The sequence below is a fragment of the Atractosteus spatula genome, chromosome 1, assembly GCF_055471065.1.
Source record: "Atractosteus spatula isolate fAtrSpa1 chromosome 1, fAtrSpa1.hap1, whole genome shotgun sequence".
In the NCBI taxonomy this organism is placed as follows: domain Eukaryota; kingdom Metazoa; phylum Chordata; class Actinopteri; order Semionotiformes; family Lepisosteidae; genus Atractosteus; species Atractosteus spatula.
This window is the reverse complement of record NC_142706.1, coordinates 54,489,695-54,505,489: the sequence shown is the minus strand read 5'-3', so window position 1 is coordinate 54,505,489 and position 15,795 is coordinate 54,489,695. Positions and strand designations below refer to the sequence as shown.

The 15,795-nt window shown below is 34.6% G+C and overlaps 1 protein-coding gene across 4 annotated transcripts in view; it reads right to left on the bottom strand.

Annotated features, from left to right (window-relative positions):
• arfip1 (ARF interacting protein 1) overlaps nt 1–15,795 on the bottom strand; it is a 52,425-nt gene that overhangs the window by 25,896 nt on the left and 10,734 nt on the right. For all 4 annotated transcript variants that reach the window (XM_088911090.1, XM_088911074.1, XM_088911083.1 and 1 more), the window contains one exon: nt 8,284–8,385. In XM_088911090.1, coding sequence (XP_088767216.1) covers nt 8,284–8,385 — 102 coding nt within the window. The remainder of the gene's footprint in view (nt 1–8,283; nt 8,386–15,795) is intronic.

Here is a 15,795-nt window from a genome sequence, read left to right as displayed (position 1 = left end):
CTATAGTAACAGCAACCAGGAAATACTTCACTTAACACAACAACTGAGTCATTTTTCAGAAAGCTAAGGATATAGGTAAGCACAGAAAATAGGCAGTTACTTAAATCTGATTGATTAACGAAAAACTACAGGGAAATACATCTCAAACCATTTTATTAATTATGAAAAAATATGTATTGTATAAAAATCAAATGTATTTAACATAAATTTCAACTTGAATGAAGTCAGGCTATCTGCAGTTTGCATTCCTTTTTTTCACCCTCACAGTCTTTAGCTGGCTGGTTGCCTTGCCTGGGTGTCTGGCACTTCTGCCAGAACCTGACAATAAGAAAAGGTGACAGGCTGCAAACACAGCAATATTAACACCTAAGATATGAGCACATTCAGTTTCCTGTATGGTTTCAAGATATGCAAGCCACGGTTTCATATTTCCCTGTTTTAAAGCTTGGGAAGATGTGGAATTGCACAAGCACAATTGTTCATAAATATTTTATTCAGATTTCCTTCTGATAACATCAGAATGAAATTTCAAAAGCACACTCACCTTTTCCTTATACTGAAGTACTGGAAATCTACAATATTACCTTCAGATTAGAAAATAATCCTTTGCACAGACTGTTGCAATCAGTGCTAAGTATTGCATAGTCATACAGCCTAGGCAAAACTCAGAAACCCATAGATGTGCATATTGTCACGCAATATTTAACAGCAACACCATTTTGTTCACGCTGAACAAGACCTTCTACCCTTTACAATAGTTTCCTTAATTCGATAAACAGTGCTCTCTTGCCATACTTGGAGGAAACTCCAAAACGTTTTACCAAAAGCCATATAACTGAAAAATATTTTTCTTGAAGTTGACCAATATATAAAAAAACATTGCCCTCAGAATAATTTGACAAGCATTGTAAATTCTTTTTGGTCTAGATACAAAAAATTAAGTGCCAGGTCTGTAAATACCAGATGAAGTAAAGGCTGTGTGAGCAGTGCATGAGAAACAGTCAAGCCCCTTTTCCCTGCTCTCTGCAATATGAAAGTGCTTTGAAGTAATTTCCAGTCATTAAGCTACACCTTCATCATTTCACTGACAAAATCTATTACCCTTGTAGCACTTAATACAGTCAGCTTTTCAATTTCAAAGTATCTGCTGAATACCCAGCCAGCTTAACCTCCATTAAAAGTCAGAGAACATTTAACTACCTAGCAAAATGAATTAATTAAAGCAATTTGTATCAATGTTATTGCCCAACACTCAGTATGTATTATGACCACGACGTATTATTTTAAAAATCCTCCTCCTTTGACTAACATTTTCACCACAGTTTAACATCATGCAAAGGAATTTCAGGTTCATTGTTCAGCTAAAATGTCCTACATGTGGTAATAAATAGAGAAAGTGAGAGTGAAATACGATTTTTTGTTTAAACAACTGCACAAAATGACCAAATCAGAGAAAACAACTGCAACATGAGATCTCCTGAATTAGTGGAGCTGGACAGTTTTCTCAGACCACCTCAGCATGAATAACAGCCTTGTGTATATATATACACATCTGGCTGGTTCTACTGGGCCCTATGTAGCTTTCTACATAGCTTTCTGAAAATCTAAATACACCATAATACCAGTTCTCCAAGACTAAGAAAAACTTTCATGCATTCTCTAACTTTTGAATTTTTTAAACCAGAAGATGCCATTCAACCCATCTCTTTCATGTGATTACTGATAGATCCAAAAGTTTCATTCAGCCTTTTCTTGCATAGCTTTGTGACAACCCTGCATTCATTGGATAAACATATCATTGAATGAAAAGTATGGTGATTCCACATTGGAATTAGTTCGAACTAACATGTCAGAATGTTCCAGTAAACAAAGCTCTGTATCCAAGCTGTAAGATGACTGTTTTCTGTCACGTATACAAAATTCAGGAACCGTTCTTTTGCATAGCTGTCTGTCATATAACTGAAAAAGCAACATATCTGATGTTACCTGTTAAAAATAAACAGATGTTGGAAAGTCTACTATGTTTCATCAGCCATTACAGCTATGCACATGGCTTAGTGTACTGATCATTTTAAAACATCATCCAGAGCCTGAGGCTTATAATAATTACTTCTACTTAAGAAACATGTGTCTTCATTGTTTTTGCTAAATGCCATTTCCTGTTTTCTAAAATCAATGACAGAATCCATGAAGCATTCAAGATGCTTCCTATCTTTTCCTTCTAATATTTGTTATGTATGGCATCCCTCTGCAGCATCTGTTCTAGCTGAACATCATGGTTTCATCCACACGTTTCAAGTGTCACAGAGGCTCCTACTTTATGTGGCTTATGAAGGCTCATGTTTGCAAGCCTTGTCAGTTGCAGTTGGTTCTGTTCCACATCTCTTCATATTGGACGAAAGACCGTTCCAACAGTACAGTTGTTTAAAGTCACAGCAACCTATAATACTGTAAATGATGTATACCTTTCATAATCTTCATCATAAGTCTGTGAGCATCAAATGTATGCTTTTCTTTTGGGTTCTTACATTAAACCAGGTATATATTTCCTTTTTTAATCTTCTCTTTTTCTAAGAAATGTTTCCCTGAGAATGTGCATCTCTGAATCCAAAATGTTTCAGTTGACATTTTTACTTGTTAAATTGAAATACATAGCTAAATATATACTTGTGCATAATAAGTTAATCTATTCTTGTGCTGCAAACCAAGAAATGGTCATGTTTTGCAGTTGCTCAATAACAGCTATCAGATATCTGTTATCAGATAGACTTCCATTGATCGCTACCCCAGGCACTTCACAGGCACCTTTGGAGATTCATGATCTGCATCCGCAACCTTCTGAGTGAATATCTACCTAAAAACATTGTAAATCTTCAACTGTTTGACTGGATAAACTTCAGCTGAAAGAGGAAGCACACTAAACCGCTGCTGTACTGCGTCACTGTTATAGGGAAAAATACACGTTGTTTACATCTCCTTCAGGAAACACTTTCACATACTATATAAAAACCGTAAGACCTGTAAGTCACCCCATATGAAGGCATCAGACAAATGAATCAATACTAATAATGGAGTATGTTTTTCTTTTCTTTCTCCAACGCACATGGATTTATCTGGCAATGTCTGGCCAGAATACAATACCTTAAATATGCTGACAGTCAGCTGAACACTCAAACCTAGAACTACCCCCGCAAGTATTGGGACAGTGAAGTCCCAATAAACTTCATTTTGTTTTTTTAATAAACATTTCTCAGGAAAAAAGCTTGACTAATGAGTACTAATCTAAAGTACTTTAATAAACTAAAATTCACCTTGTTGGTCAATTAAATTGATTATTCTTCTTTATTCTGAAGTTGGTCAGGTTTTTGTTAGAAATGTAGGCTCATAACCGAGCTGTGAAAATCTTATCAACCTGTCTAGATTCTGACATTGCTAAGGTGCTTAAGCCGTCACCTGTCTCATGGTTACTGAAATATGATTTTATATGGAGTATAAACTCAAAACAAAATGTTTTTCAGACTAGCTCATGTGCTAATTTCGTTTCTTCCATGTACCTTTAAAGGCACTGATTACCAACTGTACTGTTCAAACAGAAAACCCTACATCATTATTGTCAGACAAAGTCTGGATCATGAGCTTGCAACAGTACATGTGTAAATACATACATCATTTTCTAAGCAACTGTTCAAAACATTCTGATCATATCTTATTAATTTCCACTCCAAAAAACAATATTATTTTCATTTGATTATTCCAGCAGACACCGTGAATGTAGAGAATAAGATACTATTCTAAATGTGTGGGTACAGCTTAATCAGAAACAGCTTTTCATCACCATGTCTCAATTTAAAAAAGTACAGGGTATATTAAAACACCACTTAATGGCTGAACTGTGTTGGAAACGGTATTAAAAAAGGTTCAAGAGAGAGACATAGTAGACAACTCTCTTATTTCTACCATATTTCAGCTGTGGTCTTATTCTCAAATCAGATGTCATTGCAAGAAAGTTATAGTGTTATTTCTGTACCTTGTAAAACAGCCTTTGAAATTGTTATAAAAAAGATCCCACAAAATAGCCAAAAAGAACCATATCTTTTATATGCGCACAACTGTAAGGGCCCTGCATTAACGTACAAAGAAATAATGCCTTTAAGGTGTGCCCTCTCATACCACAAGAGTTTTTGTCATCACACACAACTGCATTTTATAACTTAACTGAATATAATTCTCTTCTTTAATACATGCTTTAAATGTGAGCATTTTTTTAAAGAATAATACAAGATTTTGTTCTCATTTAATTAATTTCTCATGTGATCAGATTTCATAGTCATGAAAGAAACCACAAGTGATCTTTTAAGACATGATTTCTTATGCAAATCATGTTCAGATTAGTGCTTCACTGCCGAGTTAAAACCACCTGGCATGTGTTCTGGCATTGGACTAGTCCTCTGGATTGGTTATTAATTTCAAATTGTGAGAATCAGACTGTTTGCATGGACTTTTATGCATCGGATGTGTAAAGGCACTTTTCAAGCCAAAGTGAAAAACGTCCTGTTTAACCTGAAATGGATGTGAAATTGAAATGGAAACATCTTGACCACATATGAATACTGAAGATGATATTCCAGAACCGTTTCTTTAGCTAACATAGCAAATGTTAAGGGTAACATCATGGTCCTGGAGGGATTCAATTCTGCAGGTATTATAGGCAACAGCTAAATCACCAAAAACACTCTGTAAAGACCTGGAACTTGCTTAATGTGGTAATTAAGACACCATTTAGAATAACATTTTGAACACCTTGTAAACCACTGGAACCAATTTTACTTACTTATATGATCAGACGCTGAGATTTGCTTTAAGTCTTGATCTATAAATACTGTTCTCTAAGACTAGGTCTGGCCAACTCTGCCACATGCAATTGATGGAGTAGACCAATTTTTTTTAAATAAAACTGAAAGTAAAAGGATTATAAGTTGCAAGGTCAGCCTACTCATGTGCTTTCTTATGGTAATAGAAAATGTCGCATTTAAAAGTAATTCTGATAGCTGTATACTCAAGAATTTTAGATTTCAAAACATAGCGTTAAACTATACATGATATTTTTCACCATGATAATGGCTTGATTGTGAGATTTTGCTCTACAAAGATTTGGTCTTAAGACCAAATGTAAAAAGCAACAAAAGGTATACTTTTAGAAAATCTTTATCTACTCCAGCATTCACTTATTTTATAAACTGTATTTTTCCTTCATGATAAACTCTGATACACAGTTATGCAGCTTTGAATCAGTCTGTTCTACATTCTAGACATGACTTTCATATTATCCCTATCAATATCCATATCCATTTCCAAAACATCAAGAAATGGCAAATAACCCCTAAATAATAAAAAGGAGGAAACCACACATTCAATTAAAAATCAGTCACTGTGTACACTATAAAGGAGGCAGAGATTTACCCTGGGATTGAAAACTTAGACCTTTACCTTTTAGGTGTGGACCATTTCCTTTTAAAGGAGAAAGACTAAGTAAATAAGAAAGACTGCAAGTCAAGGACCTGATACAATCATTCAAAATCCTCCAAAGCACTGAAAAGGTTCATCATGAGGATTTCTTCAGAATAAACAGAGAAACACCAGCCAGAGGACAGAAGTGGAAACTATGTGGCAGTGTATTTAAAAGTAAGAGCAGGAGGCGCTTCTTGACCTCAAAGGGTTGTGGGAGTCTGGGACAAGCTACCCAGCCATGTTGCTTTAAAGGCTACCTTGGCTTTCAAGAAATGGTGGAATGAGATTCTTTGATCAATGTACTAACTACCGAACAGACTAGATGGGCTGAATGGTAGCCTCTTGTTTTTATCATTCTCATGGTCTTAAACAGGTCATTACAGAGTGCAAAGCAGATTTTAAACACAATGTTATTACACGATGATGCATCTTGATCTTTCTAAGGCAAGGCTATTGCCTTTTTCTAAAATATTTAATAATAATATTTCCTTACATTAATATAGCACTTTTCTGGACACTCCATTCAAAGCTGTTTACAGGTAATAGGGACTCCCCTCCACCACCACCAATGTGCAACATCCATCTGGATGATGCAACGGTAGCCATAGTGCGCCAGAATGCTCACCATACATCAGCTATTAGTGGGGAGCCATGATTGGTAAGGGCCAATGGGAAATTTGGCCAGGATGCCGGGGTTACACCCCTACTCTTTTTTGAGAAATATCCTGGGATTTTGAATGACCACAGGGAGATAGGACTTCGGTTTTACATCTCATCCGAAGGACGGCGCCTTTTTAGTGTCCCCATCACTATACCAGGGCATTAGGACCCACATAGACTGCAGGATGAGCGCCCCCTGCTGGTCCTACTAACACCTCTTCCACCAGCAACCTTAGTTGTCCCCAGGAGGTCTTCCATCCAGGTACTGACCAGGCTCACACCTGCTTAGCTTCAGTGGGTTGCCAGATGTGAGTTGATTTAAGCCTGAACTTATACAGAGATTTCTCTATATTTAGTATTCCGATACCTACTGCCTGATACAGTTACACATTAGCTGCATCACACCCATTAACAGATTTTCTCATGCCAAAAAGGAACTGTTAATGGGATGCAAGGTAGCACTAAACCTGTTCGCTGACTATAATACATATTAACTACACTCCTGATTTAACATAGGAAGCAGAATCATCACTTATTGTGATACTAAGGCAATGCATGTTCTGTCATTACTATTTTGTTGGGGGGGTTAGGTTTGGAGGCCTTTTACATATTCCACTACCTTTTTAAATTGTACTCAACACCATTTATGTGCTTGGAGTTTTATGTTCTAACAGAAATACCTTTTAAGCTCAAGAAATATTCTGGGTAAACATTTCACTATTCTGCTTCTGTGAAAGTGTCAAATTTACAACAAGTACAACTTGTACTGCATTCCAAGATAAACTAATCTTCTGTCATTTAAATTGCTGGCATAAGCATTTTCATTCATTCTGTTTCACTCCTGCCAATTGTTCACAGTTCATTAATCAAAGAAAATAATGACAGGCTTCTGCACAAGTAGTTCTGTGGGTAGAAATATAATTTCAGTCCTCTTTCTATAGCAGATAATTAGGGACAGGTGAAAAAATATCAGAAGTCAATATTTATTTTATTTTTTAAACCATACTCCTCCACTGCTGGGGAAAGCAATTCGGACTTTCATTAAAGGAATTGGAAATGCCTTAAAAGTTCTGTTTTTAGAGTTTTCCAGCTGATTCCTTGTCTTACCCTGCAGAGTTTTTTCATTGAAGGAAAAGAATTATAAGAGGCATCATTGTGGCACTATAAGTAAAGCTGAATCCTTGCTAATAATAAAACTTATCTGTGATACAATACTTGTTAAAGAAACTGAAAGAAGCGATTAACAATACATCATAATTTAAAAGTTCATTCTGTGAAGGATGGGAAAAAAAAATGCTTTTCCCATCCTTCACAGTTTTGAAAATTAGTTTGAACACCTCTTGTAGAGCAGAGCATATTCAGTCATGTTCCAAAATGCAAAATGGCACTTCAATTTTCCTTACTCTGAAGAAAACTCACATAAGCATATAATTTGAAACAACAAATATGATAAGAATTTAACAAAAGTCAGAAAAGCAATTCTCCCCGATGGTTTTCAGAAATTCTAAATCTTCTCACAGTATGAAATACTTCTAGTACAGTGTATAAAACTGCAATGTAAAAGACCTATAAAATCATTACCAAAATAATGACAGGAATAAAACAAAATAATCTGTAGTGGTGAGTTTTCATCTTTTAATGATGCTGGAAGTGTTTATCAACAAAATAATTGCTTTTGCCAAAAATACTTTGATAAAAAGCATTTTTTGACAAAAAGGAATGCATTTCAGAATCCTGACATTTCACATATACACATCTCTGCAAGACTCAACAGAATTACGCTGGAATTTAAGATCTCACATCTTCTGTAAGGAAATTAATAAAACACACTGACCAGAACATTTACTTTGCTCATCAATATTATAGAGTTGGAAATATTCTTCATTATATCAAGGTGCAGGCATGTAAAGTAGTGCATTCAGTAAAGGATGTTCTAGATGAGCTACTGAAGCTCTGCTATATCTGGTGGAAAAGGTCATTAATGCCAACACTTATAAATGCACTGGAAGGACAAGGCTTCAGAGCATCATCAGAGCTGTGAGGCCTTACCATGGAGGAACAGAAAGGAATGACGAGGAATGAAACTGAATTGTCTGCACACACAGATGGTCTTACCCTTTGGAAAATATCTTCATGCATTTCGTCAGCGTCACCATTACTGGTCACTGAAATTTCAGCTGCAGTATTTCTTGGGGATTCCTCAGCCATTGCAATCTCCTACAATAACACACAACAATAACAAAGTTGAAAGCCATCTGCCTATTTTTTTAAAGAGAAACTCACACTAGCAACACGCAAAGGTACTTTCTATGGTACTGTGAATGACTCGAAAATGATCGCAGCTTTTCTGACATGAAATCTTAAGAAGGTTCTAAAGAGGAGCTGCGCAGTGTCCAACTGCACAAGGAACCAGCAGAGGTTCATTCCACTCTGGGGGGGGAAAAGAAAGGAAAATGCACAATGATTCTGACGTTTGAAAATGATCTTTTAATTACAATAACTGAAGACAGCCAAAATATGAGTAAAATACACATTATAATACTCAACTATTATTTACTTTAATAATAACAGCACAAGACCTGAAACCTCTGCTTGTTCCTAAAACCTTAAGATGCTTCAACACAATGAAACTGCGGTTTGAACTTATAACTGACTACTAAGACTAATAATTGTTTGCATTTTGAAAACACAGATTTCACACACTGGGGAAGCTGGAAATTAACAGGTTGTTCTCCTTTCACGACATTAAAAGGAGAAATGCAAATTTACCATTTCAATACATTACTTAATATCCTGTCTTTAATTTCCTTAAATAATCTTTATTCCATTTAAATGTAGTTTAAAATAACTGAAATAAAAGAAATGTAAAATGACTATTATATGATGACATGACACCCTTTACCATTTTATTGAAAAATGTTTTAGAGATGCAGTATTTAGAATAAGTGTCAAATTATTTGTACACATTAGTAATGTTACCATATTCTAATCATATCTTGCGGTGCTTACCTCGTCATTTTGGACAAATATGCTAAACATCAATGTATTTACTTGTCTGGGACCATTCTTGGGATACACATTGTATGTGAGAGTGTTAGTTTTAAAATATATGACAAAAAAACCTTTTGTTTCACTGCAAATGCACACTTTTTCACAAAAAAATGCATAAATAAAGATTACAAAATAAAATACAGCATACATTTACTCTATATATTTGCCCAGTAAGGACTTGGAAACCTTTCTCAATAAAAGCTTTAGTTTGTGTAATAACTGTGTTGCCTAAAGGCGTTAATTATACATTCACAGCACAAGAATTAACCTCCCCTTGTTTGAGGTAGAGGTGGAGCACAACAGCTCTACATTCTGTGTTCAGTTATGTAATCGCCATTTAAATACATGAATAAAAATGTTGCTTACTCACTTTTGCCTTCCTTTTCGAACAGTACAAAAGTTGGAAACCTACCAGCTATAAAAATACTGATACTGGAAATGAATGCACTTTAAATTCATTTTAGAATCAAATAATATAAAGATGTGCCTGTGTAAAAAACATTTAGAAAACGGTTTATTTGATTGTTGCTGCATAAATTCTTCATCATCCCTTCATAACTGCTACACAAGCACAAGCTACATACTTCATTAGGGACATATGCAAATGACTTAACGTGAGTAAGAGGTCATGACCTTTGTTTTAGCATGGTTTATTGCTTTTGATCCTAAAACAAATGCCATGACCTCCTATGCATGTTATGTCACTTGCACTTATAAAGCATAATGCAGTTGATTTGAATGTCTTGTGTAGCACTAATTAAGGGATTATGAAGCCATAACCGAGCAATATTCAAATAAAGTGTTGCCACTATTAAATACTCATTTGACTAAAATATCCCCCATGTTCCCATTTAAGCAAACAAGCCACATAAAAATGAAAAGAAAACAGTCCATCTGATGATAGGAAAGTGAGATGAGCAGATTTGGAAGAAATTAATCTTTGTTCCTGAATGTAGCCTTTCGATCTCGGCAAACAGGGCAGGGGGGTTTGCAAAGACAACATGACCACCCCTCCCACAGTCTCTTCTTCTGCCGGTTCAAAACTATTAGTGGCCTCTTTCCCTGCCAAGTACCCTTTCAGAAGCACACACACACCATGCATGTGCCATTACTATGGGCAACCACATGCTGGGAATTCAAACCACAGGAGTGCACGCCATAGCGTATAAGTAGTCTGGAAGCAGCAGGAAGAAAAACCAAAGAAAACCCTTATGAAAAAGGAGATGTCCACCCTTTTCCACCGGTAAATAGATAAGGAAGACATCACCTGCTGGAAGCTCTGCTCCACAAATTCTAATTAGATGAATCAAGAGTAATAAGCCATTGAATTGAAAGCTGATAGTTTTCCTCCTGTGTAATGAGGTCAGGTATGAATGAGTTAAAAGACTACAAGTCACCCAGTTGTTGAAGCTGATACCCTGGCTTCTTTCAAGAAATGGCTGGATGAGATCCAATGGATCAATCAGCTACTAACTACCGAACAGGCTTGTCAGGTCAAATGGCTTCCTCTCTTCTTCTGACTCATGCTCACACCACTGGGGTACGAGTGTCACAAGTAAAGCAAATGAAGGAAAGAAATGAGGGAAATTGAATTAAAGAAAATCCTATGTTATTACAGAAGAACAGTATAAATTATAATGACAAAAATCTTTAATTTGCCAAAACACCCAATCAGAAATGTGAAAATCCTTAGCTTGCCTCTTTTCCCACCAACTAAAAATGGTACATGCATGTTTTTAAAATAAAAATACTAATAAGCAATAACACCTATTTAACAAATGTGAATTTACAAGAATTTCATTTAGAACACCAAGACTATACCCCTCAATGTACAGGTGATGTTGTGCAGAAGGGAAAGGTGTGTTTCTGGAGTGCCTTTCTTTTTCTGGAGTAGTTTTCAAGTATTACCCATTTTATCACACTGCTTACAATGCCAGGAGATCCAGAAAAATAAAATGTATCTACTGTATTACAAAACAGTAATACTAAGAATTATCAATAAGCTCTCTTCTAAGTTACATGCTGCCATCTAATGGACAGTCAGAAACTAAAATTAAAAATTCAGTAGGCCTAAAGAGAACCATATTTATGACTATCTGCCATGATAGCTTTTTGAAACTTGGGTACTAGATTCCTTCTAGGTGAAGAAATGCATGCCAGTTTATTAAACTAAAAAAATTACAATGTTAGGACAATAATTTAATGGTCCACTACATAAACTTTCAAATACTAGAATGATACTGAATAACAAAACAGTGCTACTGTATACTTTACAAGACAAAAAACATCCTTCAAGTAACTGAACTGGAAATTGTACAGCTGGGTTCACTTGAAAGAAGCTGGTAATGTTAAAGGCAAAATAAATATATGAAACAAAGTTAAAAAACAAACTAAAGAAACTAACCATTTTCTTTAACTTTTCTTCAACTGGAGGATCACTAGAAAAGTACAGTGAGCTGACTTTGTTCTCAATCATACCTCCCCTCCACTCACCCAGCAGTCTGTATCACAGCAAAACAACTTTCATCTTAGTGAAAATTATATGTGTTAAGACTAAGATTTTACTTTAATTTTGTAACAGATTTTCAAAAATATGACAGTGTAAACAGTGAATAATCGAATGTGTCCAGAGCTACAGTCAATTAAAATCTTTAAATTATACTTATATTTTTTAAATTATATATATTTTTTATGCTTATTATAAATGAGTGATAATAATTGTTCTCAAAAATTGCAATGTCCTGTGATAAGAAATTTGGAATTTCTGATAGCATTTTAAGCAATTTGAGCTAAGAATACATTTTTGTTTATAGTAATGTAGATCAAAACTTAATCCTGTGTGAATCAGCCACACCTGAGAATTTCCCTTCTACCATGTGTCTATGAGCTCATACTCACTGACTACCCTAAAGTACCTTAGTTTCTCAGTGTTTGTTCATACTCATTTAAGAAATGCCAATGACAGGATAGTGGCTGGCTGCCATCTTGGATGTAGCCTGCACTACAGGTTGCATATCTTTTTATTCATTGTTGAATAAACCAATATCTGAATATGCTGAATATTACCAAAAATAATGATCATTCAAAAAAAGTAATTTACTGAAATCTGATCTAATATTCATGATTTATAACATATCACTAAAATATCTGGTCAGGAAAACACTATTTAAAACAGGAGGATGTAAGCTTTGCTCCTGAGGTAACCTGTGCTGGTTAAAGTACAAAAACATATTAAACATGAGATCGCTTTTTTTTTTTAAATAGCATTTTATTTACTGTATGTTTGGGAGAGTTGGAAGGAGAAACAGACAGCATACCTAGACTAAAAACGAATTCACCCACCATGGAATGTGACTTGTCAGTGAGGTCATATACAACTACAAAGACCAGTCACTACAAAGCAATTCAGGTGACTTGAATTGTAAAACATTCTGTATTAACATACATAGAATATGAAGTCTTCAGTATTTATTTAAGATTATTCAAGGAATCCAGCTTCGTTTAAACTGTAATTACTTTTGAAGGGTTTTGTGTCTCCTCAATAAGAGAAGAGCATGGAAGACCTTTGTTTTATATACTTTCACAAATCGTTAAAAAGTAAACACTGCAATTGTGTTTCACACAGTGGAGAAGTAAAAGGATTTTTCATAATATGATAAATAATATGTCAGAAGACTTATAATACAACACACGACAAAAATGACCAAAAGAATAAAGGCCCACTGGAGACCTCTGAAATAAGCTTATAAATTAGAAGTTGTAGGAAGAATGAAAAGTGAGATGTATTTGGGAAAAAGTGATGACTGTCACCTGTCAGCCATTTTACAGTTACAAAAAAAGGATAGATAATCGGCAGTTAAATTCAATATTACAGAGTTTTGTATTTTTAATTAGCAAATCAAATTGTTTAATAGAATCTGTAAAACAGTGTCATGTGATAGAAAATAAATAATTTTACCTTCTGGACAAAACAATAGACAAACATAAGAAAGACATAAAAAGATCATTATAGCATGCAATGATAAAGAACTCAGTTCTATAGTTCTCTATTCTCTACAATTTAAATCAAAGATATAAATAAAAAGGAGCAAAATAGGCTGAAGAGATTTTTAAAATATGAAATATGAGATCAATATGAAAACAGTCTCTGTTCAGGGTATGTTATTTAACAAAAAATACACATTTCATCCAACACAATCAAGACTTTTGTCTTAGTCCAGTTGAACAAAAAGGTGTAAAACCAAACTATATTTCTAAGTAACACACTGTATACTGTTTTTATTATATCTTTCTCACAATGTGACAATCCCAGCTTAAGATAACTATACCAATAAAGCAGAGCCATTTATTAAGCCACAAAATGATATCTCCCAAATCCTCTTTCACCACCAGGCACATGGCTACTCACAAAAAACCTGATAAAAATGTTCTGTTTACACCATGTGAGACTTGTAGCAAAATGATCATTCGCCAATAGATTTGAAAAAATTTAAATCTGAGCAAACTCAACTCTAGCTTTTGACTTTGCTGTCCCAAAAAACTTTGAAGGGCAATATACATAAGGTAACAGAAAGAAATAAGCCAAGTGCTGGACTTTATCCACATAAAGTATAAGGAGCAAGTCACCCCTCCTTTGTAAAAAGTATAAATAAATAATTTACTATTTATGTTATAAAGTTGTAACTGGACTATCCAACCCCCCATACCAGAAATGTAATGATTTTTTTCATATATATTTACATTATAGCATGTGTGGACTTCCTGCTGTAATAACAAAACTGCTATAGCTATTCCTTAGTTCTCTCAGAATGACAAGTTAGGTACTGTATTTCCCAGCTGAGGCTCAATGACCTCCACAGCAGCATGACACTCATTCTTTTACAGCTCCTGATAGCAGATATCTTTGTGTTGTAAGCTAGCAGCAGGGGACTGGCTCAACCCATTAAGAGTCAACTAGAATTGTGGAAATGACTTAAGTTGAAGGTCACACATTTTATTGCTTTGCTTAAGTGCAGTACAATCACAATCCTATTTACATTTGCTCTATAAAATTCAATTTTTTGAAAAAATGAAAAATTATTTATTGAACAAATTGTACATAGTGTATCTGTAATTTAAATACCAAAACTGTACTTAAGTACATACAAAGGGGTACACAAATCAAGTTAAAACAGTTAACATTATAGCACCCCAACAATTATAGTGGCTTGGCTGTAAATAATAATTGTAGAACATTTTTTTTCAACTAAGTGTCTATAGGACCTGATTGGATCTCAGCGCATTAGTCTCACAGCTGAGACTTTTTTGAGGCAGCAGTTAAATAAATTAGAATTCAGGAGTTTAAGAGCAAAACTTTTATTCCTGGAATAGGTCCCATTATAGCAAATTAACTGAACATCTGGAAGTCAACCTATTCTTGGAACTACACTAAAATTTCCAAATCTCAACAATTTACACAAAATCTCTCTTATTTAACTGGTTCTAAACCTCTAACTTATCACAGTCTTTGAGGTTTTGGGTAAAACACAATTCTGGAAAATATTTTTTCTTCCAAGACGTATTTTAATAAGTCTGAAATTGATTAGCTCTTAACGCTACACCACACGGATGATTCCAGATGGAAAAGTCCGCAGTGAGCCTCTGTCACAGATGTACTCAGGGTATGCCTAACATCTATTTACACATGCTTTAGGAATACCCTGTGACAAAGTGCTATACATGTATATGTAAGCATACAACATTAGAGCAGATTGCCCCAGACTGCTGCTTCATGAAAAACAAAAAAACTAACATACACTGAAATTAGAGGTTCTTTCCAATGAAAACAATGGAGTAAGTGGGGTACATATCATCTAAAATCATTTTGTTGGCAATTGTTAAATGTTTTGGTCAACAAGCTTTCATCTGGTTATTTTTGGGGTACAACATCTTTTGCTGACAGGTTTTATTGAAGTCAAAAAATATGTTGTGTGGCTGGGTGGAGACCAAGATCCCTCTTAATCTTAAATGCTTGCATTCCTTTATACATTATACTTTATTAAGAGGAGTGCACATAAATTACAGAGGCTTTTTTAAGTTCTGAAGTTTATTCAAATTTGTTTTTCGTTTCTTATTTTATTTTCTTTATTTTGAGAACTATTTAGTTATGATCTATTTGTCATATACTACACAGAAAACTGTGTAGTATGTATGTAAGTTTGTTCAAAAAAACATTCATGATTACTGAACAAAATCGTAAAAAAGGCTTATTAACCTACTATTTTGTGATTCTGTAGCTCACAATATTCATAGAATATCATACAGAAAAATATAATTTGGTTTGAAAAATCTTCATCAAAGTAATGTACAGTAATTCCACTCTAGATATCTTAATAGAATTGCAGGAGTACTTCAGGGGCATATAAACTAAGAGATAGATGCTATTTAATTTTTTATTCACCATTGACCAAACATGCACAGGTACCGGACAGGAAAGGTATTTATTTACAGGTAGTACTAATGTTTCATTGTAAAGAATCCATTTAAACTTGAAGCAAAAATCACTTTGTAAAATCATCATGTATAATAAGGACAATC